This window comes from Mobula hypostoma, chromosome 8 (genome assembly GCF_963921235.1).
Source record: "Mobula hypostoma chromosome 8, sMobHyp1.1, whole genome shotgun sequence".
Classification (NCBI taxonomy): Eukaryota; Metazoa; Chordata; class Chondrichthyes; order Myliobatiformes; family Myliobatidae; genus Mobula; species Mobula hypostoma.
In genome coordinates, this window is record NC_086104.1 from 126,311,158 (window position 1) to 126,326,415 (window position 15,258).

The window sequence follows — 15,258 nt, forward strand, 5'->3', positions numbered from 1 at the left end:
TTTAATTTACTTTTTATATATATTTATTATTGTAATTTATTATATTTTTATTATGTAATGTACTGCTGCCACAAAACAACAAATTTCACGACATATGCCAATGCTCCTAAGCCTGATATTTGATAAATAATGATATTTCTGAACGGACCATGAAACCATGAACACTATGGCATTATGTATCTTGTGCAATGTTTATTGTGACTTAGTAATATTTTATGTACGGCACTGTACTGCTGCCACTAAACAACATATTTCATTAATCTCTCAGTGATAATAAACCTGATGCTGGACAGTAGAATGTACCAGCTACCCTGCTCCTTTACACATTATAACCCTCACACCATTAGAAACTGCCCAAACCAAAATCACCAGCCTCCCCTGCTGCCCTCAATCTCACACACCCTTGCTGAAACCCACCACTCAGTCGCATTCACCACCCCTGCCATCCCCACTCTACGTGCTGTACCGTCTACCCACAACCAGCTCTGCACCATGTACTGCTGCCCCATTCACCACACCCGGGAGGTGGGATTGGGTCTGGGAGAGTTGGAGGGGTTATGCCAGCCTTGCCGGGTGCATTCATGACTGCTTACCTGCGTCGTTCAGCCACTTCTCCAGTAAGGGCTTCAGCTTACACATGTTCTTGAAGCTGAGGTTCAGGGCTTCGAAGCGCGAGATTGTCGTCTGGCTGAAGTCATTGCCGTAGAGTTTCCCCATCGCCAGCCCAACGTCTCCCTGAAGGAAGGTGACAGCCCAGAGGGGCGAGCTCAGTTACAGGTTGGAAAAGTCACAGCATGCGCAGGAAACAGGGTCTGTTACAGAACAGTTACAGTTCACCCAGGAGACAGGGTCCATTACAGAACACTTACAGCCCACCCAGGGGACAGGGTCCGAAAAGCACAGTTATAGCCCACCCAGGAAACAGGGTCTGTTACCGAACAGTTACAGTCCTACAGTCCACCCAGGAGACAGGGTTTGTTACAGCATAGTTACAGCCCAGCCAGGAGATATGGTCCATTACAGCACAGTTACAGCCCAGCCAGCAGACAGGGTCCATTACAGCACAGTTACAGCCCAGCCAGGAGACAGGGTCTGTTACAGCACAATTACAGCCCATCCAGGGGACAGGGTCCATTACAGCACAGTTATAGCCCAGCCAGGAGACAGGATCCATTACATTGAAACATAGAAACATAGAAAATAGGTGCAGGAGTAGGCCATTCGGGCCTTCGAGCCTGCACCACCATTTATTATGATCATGGCTGATCATCCAACTCAGAACCCCGCCCCAGCCTTCCCTCCATACCCCCTGACCCCTGTAGCCACAAGGGCCATATCTAACTCCCTCTTAAACATAGCCAATGAACTGGCCTCAACAGTTTCCTGTGGCAGAGAATTCCACAGATTCACCACTCTCTGTGTGAAGAAGTTTTTCCTAATCTCGGTCCTAAAAGGCTTCCCCTCTATCCTCAAACTGTGACCCCTCGTTCTGGACTTCCCCAACATCGGGAACAATCTTCCTGCATCTAGCCTGTCCAATCCCTTTAGGATCTTATACGTTTCAATCAGATCCCCCCTCAATCTTCTAAATTCCAACGAGTACAAGCCCAGTTCATCCAGTCTTTCTTCATATGAAAGTCCTGCCATCCCAGGAATCAATCTGGTGAACCTTCTTTGTACTCCCTCTATGGCAAAGATGTCTTTCCTCAGACTAGGGGACCAAAACTGCACACAATACTCCAGGTGTGGTCTCACCAAGGCCTTGTACAACTGCAGTAGTACCTCCCTGCTCCTGTACTCGAATCCTCTCGCTATAAATGCCAGCATACCATTCGCCTTTTTCACCGCCTGCTGTACCTGCATGCCCACTTTCAATGACTGGTGTATAATGACACCCAGGTCTCGTTGCACCTCCCCTTTTCCTAATCGGCCACCATTCAGATAATAATCTGTTTTCCTATTTTTGCCACCAAAGTGGATAACTTCACATTTATCCACATTAAATTGCATCTGCCATGAGTTTGCCCACTCACCCAACCTATCCAAGTCACCCTGCATCCTCTTAGCATCCTCCTCACAGCTAACACTGCCACCCAGCTTCGTGTCATCCGCAAACTTGGAGATGCTGCATTTAATTCCCTCATCCAAGTCATTAATATATATTGTAAACAACTGGGGTCCCAGCACTGAGCCTTGCGGTACCCCACTAGTCACCGCCTGCCATTCTGAAAAGGTCCCGTTTATTCCCACTCTTTGCTTCCTGTCTGCTAACCAATTCTCCACCCACACCAATACCTTACCCCCAATACCGTGTGCTTTAAGTTTGCACACTAATCTCCTGTGTGGGACCTTGTCAAAAGCCTTTTGAAAATCCAAATATACCACATCCACTGGTTCTCCCCTATCCACTCTACTGGTTACATCCTCAAAAAATTCTATGAGATTCGTCAGACATGATTTTCCTTTCACAAATCCATGCTGACTTTGTCCGATCATTTCACCGCTTTCCATATGTGCTGTTATCACATCCTTAATAACTGACTCCAGCAGTTTCCCCACCACCGACGTTAGGCTAACCGGTCTATAATTCCCCGGTTTCTCTCTCCCTCCTTTTTTAAAAAGTGGGGTTACATTAGCCACCCTCCAATCCTCAGGAACTAGTCCAGAATCTAACGAGTTTTGAAAAATTATCACTAATGCATCCACTATTTCTTGGGCTACTTCCTTAAGCACTCTAGGATGCAGACCATCTGGCCCTGGGGATTTATCTGCCTTCAATCCCTTCAATTTACCTAACACCACTTCCCTACTAACATGTATTTCACTCAGTTCCTCCATCTCACTGGACCCTCTGTCCCTTACTATTTCTGGAAGATTATTTATGTCCTCCTTAGTGAAGACAGAACCAAAGTAATTATTCAATTGGTCTTCCATGTCCTTGCTCCCCATAATCAATTCACCTGTTTCTGTCTGCAGGGGACCTACATTCGTCTTTACCAGTCTTTTCCTTTTTACATATCTATAAAAGCTTTTACAGTCCGTTTTTATGTTCCCCGCCAGTTTTCTCTCATAATCTTTTCTCCCCTTCCTAATTAAGCCCTTTGTCCTCCTCTGCTGAACTCTGAATTTCTCCCAGTTCTCAGGTGACCCACTTTCTCTGGCTAATTTGTATGCTACTTTGGAATTGATACTATCCCTAATTTCTCTTGTCAGCCACGGGTGCACTACCTTCCTTGAATTATTCTTTTGCCAAACTGGGATGAACAATTGTTGTAGTTCATCCATGCAACCTTTAAATGCTTGCCATTGCATATCCACCGTCAATCCTTTAAGTGTCATTTGCCAGTCTATCTTAGCTAATTCACGTCTCATACCTTCAAAGTTACCCCTCTTTAAGTTCAGAACCTTTGTTTCTGAATTAACTATGTCACTCTCCATATTAATGAAGAATTCCACCATATTATGGTCACTCTTACCCAAGGGGCCTCTCACGACAAGATCGCTAATTAACCCTTCCTCATTGCTCAAAACCCAGTCCAGAATAGCCTGCTCTCTAGTTGGTTCCTCGACATGTTGGTTCAAAAAACCATCCCGCATACATTCCAAGAAATCCTCTTCCGCAGCACCTTTACCAATTTGGTTCACCCAGTCTACATGTAGATTGAAGTCACCCATTATAACTGCTGTTCCTTTATTGCACACATTTCTAATTTCCTGTTTAATACCATCTCCGACCTCACTACTACTGTTAGGTGGCCTGTACACAACTCCCACCAGCGTCTTCTGCCCCTTAGTGTTATGCAGCTCTACCCATATCGATTCCACATCTTCCCGGCTTATGTCCTTCCTTTCTTTTTTTTAAATTTTATTTTTATTTGGATAAGGAGTTCACAATTATCATGTACCTTTTTCACACATATAACCTTTTCCATTTTTTTATATGTATAAAACTACAATTATTTATACATTCTTAAGTACACATTGAGATGATACAAAAGCAAAATAAACATTTAAATAGATAATTATGTACTGTGGTAAATCTAACCTATTAGGCTAAGTAATGAAATTAGTTCTTCCTTTCTATTGCGTTAATCTCTTCTTTAACCAGCAACGCCACCCCACCTCCCCTTCCTTCATGTCTATCCCTCCTGAATATTGAATATCCCTGAACGTTGAGCTCCCATCCCTGGTCACCCTGGAGCCATGTCTCTGTGATCCCAACTATATCATAATCATTAATAACAATCTGCACTTTCAATTCATCCACCTTATTACGAATGCTCCTAGCATTGACACATAAAGCCTTCAGGCGCTCTTTTACAACTCTCTCAGCCCTTATACAATTATGTTGAAAAGTGGCCCTTTTTAATGCTTGCCCTGGATTTGTCGGCCTGCCACTTTTACTTTTCTCCTTTGTACTTTTTGCTTCTACGCTCACTTTACACCCCTTTGTCTCTCTGCACTGGTTCCCATCCCTCTGTTGTGAACTAACCTCCTCACGCCTAGCCTCTTTAATTTGATTCCCACCCCCCAACCATTCTAGTTTAAAGTCACCTCAGTAGCCCCCGCTAATCTCCCTGCCAGGATATTGGTCCCCCTAGGATTCAAGTGTAACCCGTCTTTTTTGTACAGGTCACGCCTGCGCCAAAAGAGGTCCCAATGATCCAAAAACTTGAATCCCTGCCCCCTGCTCCAATCCCTCAGCCACGCATTTATCCTCCACCTCATCGCATTCCTACTCTCACTGTCGCGTGGCACAGGCAGTAATCCCGAGATTACTACCTTTGCGGTCCTTTTTCTCAACTCCCTTCCTAGCTCCCTATATTCTCCTTTCAGGACCTCATCCCTTTTCCTACCTATGTCATTGGTACCTATATGTACCACGACCTCTGGCTCCTCACCCTCCCACTTCAGGATATCTTGGACACGATCAGAAATATCCCGGACCCTGGCACCAGGGAGGCAAACTACCATCCGGGTCTCTGGACTGCGTCCACAGAATCGCCTATCTGACCCCCTTACTATCGAGTCCCCTATCACAACTGCCCTCCTCTTCCTTGCCCTACCCTTCTGAGCTACAGGGCCAGACTGTGCCGGAGGCACGGCCACTGTCGCTTCCCCCGGGTAAGCTGTCCCCCCCAACAGTACTCAAACAGGAGTACCTGTTGTTAAGGGGCACAGCCACCGGGGTACTCCCCATCACCTGACTTTTCCCCTTCCCCCTCCTAACCGTGACCCACTTGTCTGCCTCCCGTGGCCCCGGCGTGACCACCTGCCTTCCACTCCTCTCTATCACCTCCTCACTCTCCCTGACCAGACGAAGGTCATCGAGCTGCAGCTCCAGTTCCCTAACGCGGTCCCTTAGGAGCTGCATCTCGATGCACTTGGCGCAGATGTAGACGTCCGGGAGGCACAATCACAGCTCATTCAGGAGCAGGGTCCATTACAGCACAGTTACAGTCCACCCAGGAGACAGGGTCTATGATAGCACAGATACAGCCCAGCCAGAGTTGGAGATATAGCCAAGCATATTACAGGGCTCTGTGTCCAGTTGTGAGCCCAAAGGGCTGGAGTGGATTGACAACCCTGCCACCCTCTCCCATCAACCCCTCTCTACTCCCACCCAACCTCCCCCCAGCAGTACCTGGGTGAAGCCTAACTTGATGCGTCGCTGTTTGAAGGTGCGGGCGAACTGTTCCAGCTCCTCCAGGTCACTGGGCTCCTCCTGGTGGGACACGGCCTCCACGCCTTTAGTGGTCGGTGGGTGGGGGAGTCCCTGCGGGTGGGGCTCGGGGGCCATTGGGCAGGCTAAACCTGGCCGGTTCACTGCCTGCAACACAGAGAGGGCTTCTCGTTACCACTTGGGGGAAGGCCTCCACACCCAAACCTCCCATTTCCAACCTCTCACACTCCTCCCACTCAGCCTCAACCCTCACCCTCATCAACGCCTCCCTCAGTGCTCATACTCCTTGCACACCACTTCCCCGTCTCTCTTAGCCCTCCCCCACCCTCTCTCCCACCCCCTCATCCTTCCTCTCCTCCAGACCTACCCCTTCTGTCCATCCGCCCACTGTTACATCTCTACACCCACCCACCCTCCTCCCAATCATTTCTGCATCAGTCATTAGTTCCCATTGCCTCTGCCTCCCCTTTCCTCACCCAGCTCTCCCTCACCCCCAACCCACCCTGCCTGTATCTCCATCCTCAGCCACTCCCTCCACCCAAGGGGATGCCTTGACCCATTGAACCAGCCCCCCCATTCATGGCCCAATCAAGCTTGAACTACCCCCGTGCTGTCCCCTCCCCCTGCCCCTCATCTATTCTCCAACAACATCTAACTGCTGCAGAGCAACTGACAATGTGGCCTCGAGGAGAATTCAGCAGCTTCTCCTCCCTCATTTCCTCACTCCCTCCCTCCTCTTCCCTTCTCTTTGCTCACTCCTCCCTCCCCTCCATCACTACATCTTTCCCCTCAATCAACCCTAGCTCACTTACCTCCTCTACTCAGTCACTCCCGCTCTCCTTTCCCCTCCCCACTCCCACCACTTCACTTACCTCCTCTTCCCCTCCCTCTCTCCTGTCCTTCTCCTCTCTCACTACCCCTCTCTTTACCCTCCCCCCCACCCCTCCCTCTCTCACTCACTCCACCTCCGGCAGAGGCATAGATGTCGAACTCTGAGGCCCTGGCAAGGCCATTCAGCCTAGTGTGACCCCGCCACCTCCCCCCCTCCTGCACCCCACCCCCACCCCACACTCCTGTCGTAAGGTAGGAGCAGCGTGCCTCCAGTGACACTCATACCCTACCCCAGACCCCACACCCTCCTCCAGTTCCTCTGTGCTCAATCCCTGACCCACACATGCTCAGGCCTGGGGCCTCTCCCTGCCACACTGCACAATGTGTGTATGGTGGGGGTAGGAATGGGAGAGGGAGGGGACTGACCTGTGCTGCCAACCCCAGCCTGGGCTGTGCCTGCAGGAGTCCCCCTTGGTTTTGCTGAGGTAGCTGTAGAAGGTTTGGTGTCGAGAGCAGGCCTGGGAGGAACAGAGAGTGTGCAGTTCAAAGTTCAGAGTTCAAAGCAAATAAATTACCACATATAGCACCTTGAGATTTATTTTCTTGCAGGCATTTTACAGGAAAAAATATAATAGAAGTGATGAAAAACTATACATTAATGGACAAAGACTGTCAATAAGTTTGTAAAAACAGCCCCCTTCACGGTACTGAGACCTCGCAGTGTCCACGGACCCTGTTAATCCAGCGGGAAACTCCCATCCGGAGGGAGGGCCGGGTTCTTGATAACTACTTTGTGCTGATGGGCTTAGGCACACAGAAGCAGGAGCAGAGGACTAAATTCCATCCTCGCACTGTCCCAGGACATGGACAACATGGCGCTGACCTGGAGAACAGATCAAGCAAAATCTAAATGGCTGGAGGAAATCAGTGGGTTGAGCAGCATCCATGGAAGTTGTGGAATGACTGGTGTTTCACACCGAGACCCTGCCTCAAGACGGAAGGAAGATTGTCATGATTAAAGCATTGACAGGTAGGGGAACAAACAGTAATAACGCTGGTCTGGACGACATTTGTGATGCACAGAGAATCTGCTTCAAAACATTTCTGTTTGAGATATGGGCTAATTTGATTTTACTGTCAGACTGTGTGTATGCACATTCAAATTAGCAGAATGATTGTAAAAGCTTTGGCCAGGGTTATCTGGATTTCAGGAGCAGAGTTGAGTGTTCATATTGCATTTTGCAAAGGCATTATTTACTGAGTGGCTTCCAATTAACTTGTAAATTGCAATGACCCTTGTACATTTTGCTTCTCAAATTCTCTAAACTTAATGGTGCAATCTCGGTAATCAGGGTGAATTTAAAGAGACTTTTACAATTTGGAGCTGTGGTAATTTAGCAGGGATGATCCATGACTTTTCGTATTCTTGTGAACAAATATACTGACATTTGTGAAGCGTGAGTGAGTGACATGAAAAGGTGTTGTTGATTGACTGACAAAGGAGACGTGCTACAAGGAGGCAAGGATGTTACTTCACGGCATCTGCGATGCATACTCCACTTGGAAGGAAAGCTTGAAGCAGTAAGAGTGCATTGTAAAGTGGTGCCCATTGATTCCAAGTGATATGTCTCTTTGCAGCTTTACTCAATTCTCATTTTAATCACCATTTAACATGGAACTGTTTGCGGATTTTTTTTTTGCTAGTCTATTTACAAATCTGTGTACATGACGTACAAAATGAAAATGTGCCTTCTTTTGGTAAGAATGCTGAGAGGCAACTTAGTTCTTGCACTCATTTTCTTGTTAAAAAAGCAAATTAAATAAGTGAGTTGCTTGGCATGAATAAATGTAAATGTAAGAGAAAGGGAAAGGGGAGCTGGTAGGTGATGGGTGGAAGCTGTTATGTTTTGTAACTTCGAAACATTAAACTTATTCAAAAGAAGAGGCGTGAGCCCAAAATGTGTCTAACTTCGTGTTTACTTTAAGTGAGGCGCACATGTATCAGTTAGTAGTGAGATGACGTATGCAATTCACGTATTTTTACATATAACCCATAATGAATTATTTAAAGAAACAAGAATGCTTAATCAATGTATATACAAGATTACTTAAATACTACTGATATATTAAATACACAACACTCCTCCCTGTTTAGCTATAAATTCCAATTCAATAGAGAATGCATCTTAACTATATACACAGAATATTATATAATACAACTACTATACATAGGCATACACAGCATAGTAAATTTTAAATTGGCCCACTCAGACCTAAACATTTAATTGCTGTAGAGGCTTTCTTACTCTTGTGGGATAACATCTTTTCGGTCAAGGGGGATCACTCTGCTTGGCAGGAGAGACTTGTGGCTGTGAAACAATCTCAGGCTCTGGTTCTGGGGCCTCCTCCGTGGTGGTTGTAGGAGGTGACTCTGAGACTGCAGGAAGTGGTTCTGACAGCAGTAGCCACCTTTCTTCTCTAATAATTGACTCTGTTCCTCAACTGACCGATGAGTCATCTCCACGTGATACCAGACGCAAGCTCCACTGTGTAGACCATGGTCCAGTTCCGTCCTTGATCTTTCCAAGCACCCACTTCTGATCACCTCAGGATTGCCCAGGAGCAAAACATCCAACCTCCTTGTTTGAGGAGCCCTCAATTTGTCTCAGCGGTTTGTCCTGCACCCTCCTCCTGAGATTGGGTTTGAGGAGATCCAAGCATGAACGCAAAGGACCACTCGGGGGGGGGGGGGCAGCACGGCTGGTCGGCGTGGCGGTAGCGGAGTGTGCTGCATTTCGATGTGCACGGGGAAGATTGGCAAGTTTCTGATTCAGTGTAGTGTTCTGCTGACTTTGTCGCGGCGCATTCTTTAGACTCCAGATATAAACCTTTCTGCCAAGCCTTTTGTAGCTGGGTGGTACAGTGCAGATGCAATATAACTTAATCCATTCATTTCTAAGAATGGCTGAAACTGTTCCCTCACAAACTGTGGTCCATAGTCACTGACTAAGTGCTCTGGAACATCGGTCCTTGCAAAAAGGCTTCTCGATGCATCAGCAGAGTGCAAGGCTGCAGTGGAGATGACTAGGAACACCTAAAGTCATAGAGCCAGGGATCAGAAACAGGCCCTTTGGCCCATCTGGTCTATGCCAAACTTTCTGGCCATTTTGTAGCTGCATCCCCTACTACCAAGAAATTCATGCCCTTGAATGGTCTAGCAAAATCCACATGAATTCTCCAGGGATGGAGAGCAGCTGCTCTAGGCACCTTCTGGATGTGTTGGCATCCTGTACAGTGCATGGCAACTCTCAAACCTCCCAAGGGCAAGTTTCACTGTTAGAAAAAATGCGGAACTGGAGTTTCTGCTGCATGTTCCAGCTATTTTGGGTTGTCCTGTAGATCTGAGACAGTGTTGGGTCCCTTTTTGGTTTCCTTTTAGATCATCTCTGCTGTAATACGGAGACTTACAATTTGTATTAGGGAGAATATGTCAGGGAGTGTCTTTTTTTTGTAAATTTTCCTAGTACTTCGTTTTCCAAGGTTCACAGGACAGTCCATCGGCATTTCCATGATTAGTTGCCCACTTGAATTCAATCTTGTAATTGTGCTCTCCAAGAAACAGAGCCCTCTGCATTTGTGCTGTTGCTGTCAGTGGAGCACCCTTCTGTGGATTGAGAATGGACACTCATGGTTGATGATCAGTAATGAGAGTGAACCTCCTCCCATAGAAGTATTGGTTGAAATGTTTTACACCCCAAACCAGACTTAAGGCTCCTCTGTCAATCTGTGCGTAGTTCTTCTCTGCAGCGGTAAGGGAACTATGGGGCGTTCACTTCCATTGCTCATAACACGTGACATGACTGACTGCAACTACACCATAAGGTGAGTCGGCACAGGAAAGCTTCACCGGATGATGTGGATCATCATGTATGAGAACAGTGTCTGACATCATTATCTCCTTTACCTTTTAGAAATCCACCTTGCACTACTTTGTCCATTGCCACTTCTTCCAGATCTGCAGGAATGGAGCACAGTAGCCAAGTTTGGCAAGAGCCTGTTACAGTAGTTGACAAATCCTAAAAAGGACTGCGACTGTGACACACCTTTTGGCCTTGGGACATCCACCACCACTCTTAAGTTTTCCCAACGCACTTGTGTAATCTTTGTGCGTCAATAGTGTGACCACGGTAAGCGATGTTTGGTTTAAAGAATTCACACTCGGCATGTTGTGCTCTGAGCCCATAATATTCTAATCTTTTTAACGTTGTCTTGAGGTTTTGGAGAAGTTCCTTGTCATCCTTACCTGTAACAATGATGTCATCCAGGTAACACTGAGTGCCTGGGCAGCCTTGCCACGTTTGGTCCATAGTTTTCTGCCAGAGTGTAACTGCAGATGCTACTCCAAAAATAAGTGTATTATAGTGATAAAGCCCTTTGTGAATGTTTACGATGATAAACACTTTGGAATCCTCTCCCATCTCTATTGGTGGATAGGCCTCAGCTAAGTCCACTTTGCTGAAGTGTTTCCCTCCAGAAAGGTTTGCAAAGATATCCTCTATCTTGGTAAGAGGGCATTGATCTACTTTCAGTACTCATCCTTTTTGGCTACTGGGATTACTGGTGCTGCCCAGGGGCTCCAATGAACCTTGAAAAGAACTCCTTCAGCCTCCACCTGATCTAGCTCACTGGCTACTTTAGCACGGGCGGTTTAAGGAGCTGGACAGGCTTTGTAAAACTTGGGTGCAGCATTTTCATTTAACCCTAGTTTACCTTTGATATGTTTAAGTTTTCCAATGCCATCATTGGATACAGCCGTGGCATCACCCAGTACCTTTCATAATTTGCTTCCAGTTGACTCTGTTACAGGGGATGTGGCATGCAAATGGTGGATGGATCTCCAATTAAGTTGTAGTTGTTTCAGCCAATCACAGCCCTACAAGGCTGGTCCTCCTCTTTTCACCACATACAAACTCACTGTGGCTTGTTGCCTGTTGTATTTCTCTGTCACAAATGTCATTCCCATAGGAGTTATCTTTTCTCCAGTATAAGTTCTTAGTTGGATATCTGCAGGCTTCAGTTCAGTATCTTTGAAATGTCATTCAAACTCATTTGTGGACTGAAACAGCAGAACCAGGGTCCAATTCATTTGCCGTTCACTTCTATCGTAATCCATTTTGCTTGTCAATTGTAGGTTTTTCTTTTTCTCTTTCCTCTTCTCTATACAGTCCATTTATTTTTGTCTGCTCAACATGCTCTTTGTATGTGACTTACTTTGTTGCATTTTCTGCAAGTTTTACCTTTAAACCTGCATTGGTCTGGAGTATGCAAACCCATGCCACAACAGTAACTCAATTTGTTTGGCCGGGCAAGTCTCTGTGATGCTGCAATTTTGTTCATGTTCACTTTCATTCCTGACTGCATCTCAATTGTGTCTGTCTGCAGTTTCCATTGAAACAACAATTTCAACTGCTCTTTTCCATGTGAGCTGTGCTTCAGTTAGGAGCCATTTTTGAATGCTTTCTTGTAAGATTCCACAAACTAAACGATCCCTTAGTGCATCATTAAACCCATTACCAAACTGAGAGTGCTCAGACAATCTCTTCAACTCAGCCACATACACTGAAATGGACTCCCCTTCTTTTTGATTCCGCTTATGAAATTTAAAGCGCTCTGTAATCAACAATGACTTCAGTTCTAAATGTTCCTGCATCACTTTCACGATATCAGCAAAACAGTTAAACTTCAAAGCCTTTAAACCCAATTCACTAAGCAAAATTGGTACATATTTCTCATTGGCTATTTCATTTGCTTCAAAATACTGTTCAATTTGCTCAGTATATAAAATCAAGTAATCAAGCGTGTCTATCTTTTGAAGCAGTCAGCCATTTCTGCTCTTGCTTTAAATGATTATTATCGCCTGGATCTCACCCTTTATGAAATTGTGAATTATTCTGTTTTTTGACTTTATAAAAAAAACTCAGTCGTGTCTTTCCTCCCGACGAACATGTGCTGTGCTGCTTATTTTTTAACTTGACTGTGTCTTCTGCGCGTGCTGGGCTGCATTTTTTTTTTGCTGCCATTCCTCGCTGTGCTTTTTTAAAACTTGAATGTCCCATTGCACTTCAACAGGTCAGTAGCTATCTTGGGTTTATTTTAAGAATACCTTATCACCACTGTTATTTTTGTTGCTTCAAAAGTTAGGAACTACAAAGAAATTGAAGGTATCATCAACTGTCTTGAATGTTACAATGAAACTGAAGACTTGAAGGATATAATCGTCAAAAGCATTGTATAAAAGAAGTCCATTATTATTTTTTATTGAGATACAGCATGGAATAGGTCAATCAAGCTGCGCTGCCCAGCAACCCCCAATTTAACCCTACCCTAATCATGGGACAATTGACAATAACCAATTAACCGACCAACCGGTCCATCTTTGGGCTGTGGGGGGAAACCAGAGCACTGGAGGAAACCCACACAGTCATGGGAGAATGTAAAAGCAGCGGCGGAAATTGAACTCGGGTCGCTGGTACTGTAAAGCGTTATGCTAACCACCTTGCTACCATGCTGCCGATCTTATCTGTACCAGGTGTCTGCACCAGAGAAATTTCATTAGCCAAAGGGTGGTGAATTTGTGGAATTTGTTGCCACGTGCAGCTGTGGAGGGCAGATCGTTGGGTGTACTTAAGTCAAAGATTGATAAGTTCTTGATTGGACATGGCATCAAAGGTTACGGGGAGAAGGCTGGGAACTGGGGTTGAGGAGGAGATAAAAAAAGAATGAGTTATGATTGAATGGCGGAGCAGACTCGATTGGCCAGATGACCTAATTCTGCTCCTATGTCTTATGGTCTAATTTTGTTCATTTGCAGTCAATCAAAAGAACAGGGAGCAGGGTAAAAGGTAAACTATTTACAGGGAATCTGAAGGGGAGCTTTTTCACTCAGAGGGAGGCGTGAGTGTGGAACGAGCTGCCAGTGGAAGTGGTAGATGCGGGTTCAATTGTAACATTTGAATTTTGGATAAGTGCATAGATGGGGGGGCTATGATCTGGGGTGCAGGAAAACAGGTAGGCAGGGACTGGATGGGCTGCAGGGGCTGTCTCTGTGTGGTAGTGCTCTAGGTAATAGTGGAGAGCGATACCTGGGTAACAAGGGTAGGGATGGGAAAGGCGGACAAATGGAAAGATCCTGGCTGGGACAGAGACACAGCAGGAGTGGGTTACTTGAAAATGGCAAATTCATATAATTGGGATGTAGGTCTCCCAGGGGAATATAAGGTGCTGTTCCTCTAGTTTGTGACTGGCCTCACGGTGGCAGTGGAGAAGATGGATCAGTGGGGAAAGAATGGGAAGGGAAGTTCAAATGGCCCATATTGAGTAGCTGGGGATGGCCATTTGGACAGAGAGCAGGTGATCTGCAAAACAGTTGCGTGGTCTCTGCTTGGCCTCACCTGTAAAGGACAACACTTCAGGAGCACTGGATACAATGGACCAGGTTGGACAAAGTCAACCTGTACCTCTGCCACACCTAGAAGGGCTGTTTAGGTCTCTGGATGTTGGTGAGGGAGGAACCTTCTTATCGTTCAGAATCAGAGTCAGGTTTTTTTAAATCACCGACATGCAGTATATCATGAAATCTGTTGTTTTGTGGCAGAAGTACAGTGCAAGACATAAGTTGCAATAATAAATGTAAAAAATACAAAATAATACCAGTTCTAAGGAACAGTGAAAAGCTTGTCTTGCATATGTTCATAAAGATCAAATCATTACAAAGTGTACTGAGATAGTATGCTGAACTTTGAAAGAATGAGAGGCGATCTCATTGAAAGCTACTGAATATTGAAAAGCCGAGAGGATGTGGAGTAGATTTTTACAACAATGGTAGTGTCTAGGACCAGAGGTACAGCCTCTGAATAGGACGTTCCTTTAGAACAGATGAGGGGAATTTTGTTTTAGCCGGGGTGGGGAGGGAGAGGTGCAAGGATTCTGTGGAATTCATTGGCACAGATGGCTGACGAGGCCAAGCCATTGGGTATATTTAAAGCGGACATTGAAAGGTTCTTGTTTAGTATACGTGTCAAAGGTTACGGGGAGAAGGCAGGAGAACTGGGTTGAGAGAGAAAATAAATCAGCCATGATTTAAGGGTGGAGAAGACTTGATGGACTGAATGGCTTAGTTCTGATCCTACATCTGATGGTGAAGGAGGGAAAACACAGTAATGGCAACCCAGGTGAACGTTGAGTGCTGGGGCTCCTACCTTGCTGTCCTTGCTGTGCCTGGGGCAGGAGGAAATGCGCGGGCCCCTGGAGGTTGGCAGCGAGGTGATGCCCGGGTACGAGGACCAACTGTTGGAGCTGCAGCAACTGCTGGAGGTCCTGGAAGCAGACAGCAGTGGGTTAGAGGGCCAGACGGGAGTGCCCAACCACAGGCCGCATGGCTGCACCGCTGGGCGGGTGGGGGGGTGTACGTCAGCCCGCTTCCATAGAGAGAGAGAGTGTTGTCAGAGAGGGCACGGAAGTGCATCTAGGAATGTCAGTCAGTTAATATCTCTCCAATGTCCACACAGTGACTGGTTCCCACTGACAGTCCAAGCAGTCCAAACTCATGTTTAGGTTTGTGTGTGGACTGCATGGGGGTGGGGAAGAGTGAGTTTTCTGAGTGTGTGTGTGCACATGTGTGTACGAAGGCATGCAGATTTGTGTGTGCATGTGGGTTTGTGTATAAGTGTGTTTCTGTGTATATT

The 15,258-nt window shown here is 46.2% G+C and overlaps 1 protein-coding gene across 1 annotated transcript in view; it reads right to left on the bottom strand.

The window, feature by feature from the left end:
• Nucleotides 1–15,258, bottom strand: part of pou2f2b (POU class 2 homeobox 2b) — a 189,245-nt gene that overhangs the window by 23,519 nt on the left and 150,468 nt on the right. Inside the window, exons 7-10 of the mRNA XM_063055268.1 lie at nt 14,773–14,890; nt 6,941–7,032; nt 5,645–5,830; nt 594–735 (exon numbers count right to left, since the gene is read on the bottom strand). Of these exons, the coding sequence (XP_062911338.1) occupies nt 594–735; nt 5,645–5,830; nt 6,941–7,032; nt 14,773–14,890 (538 nt within the window). The remainder of the gene's footprint in view (nt 1–593; nt 736–5,644; nt 5,831–6,940; nt 7,033–14,772; nt 14,891–15,258) is intronic.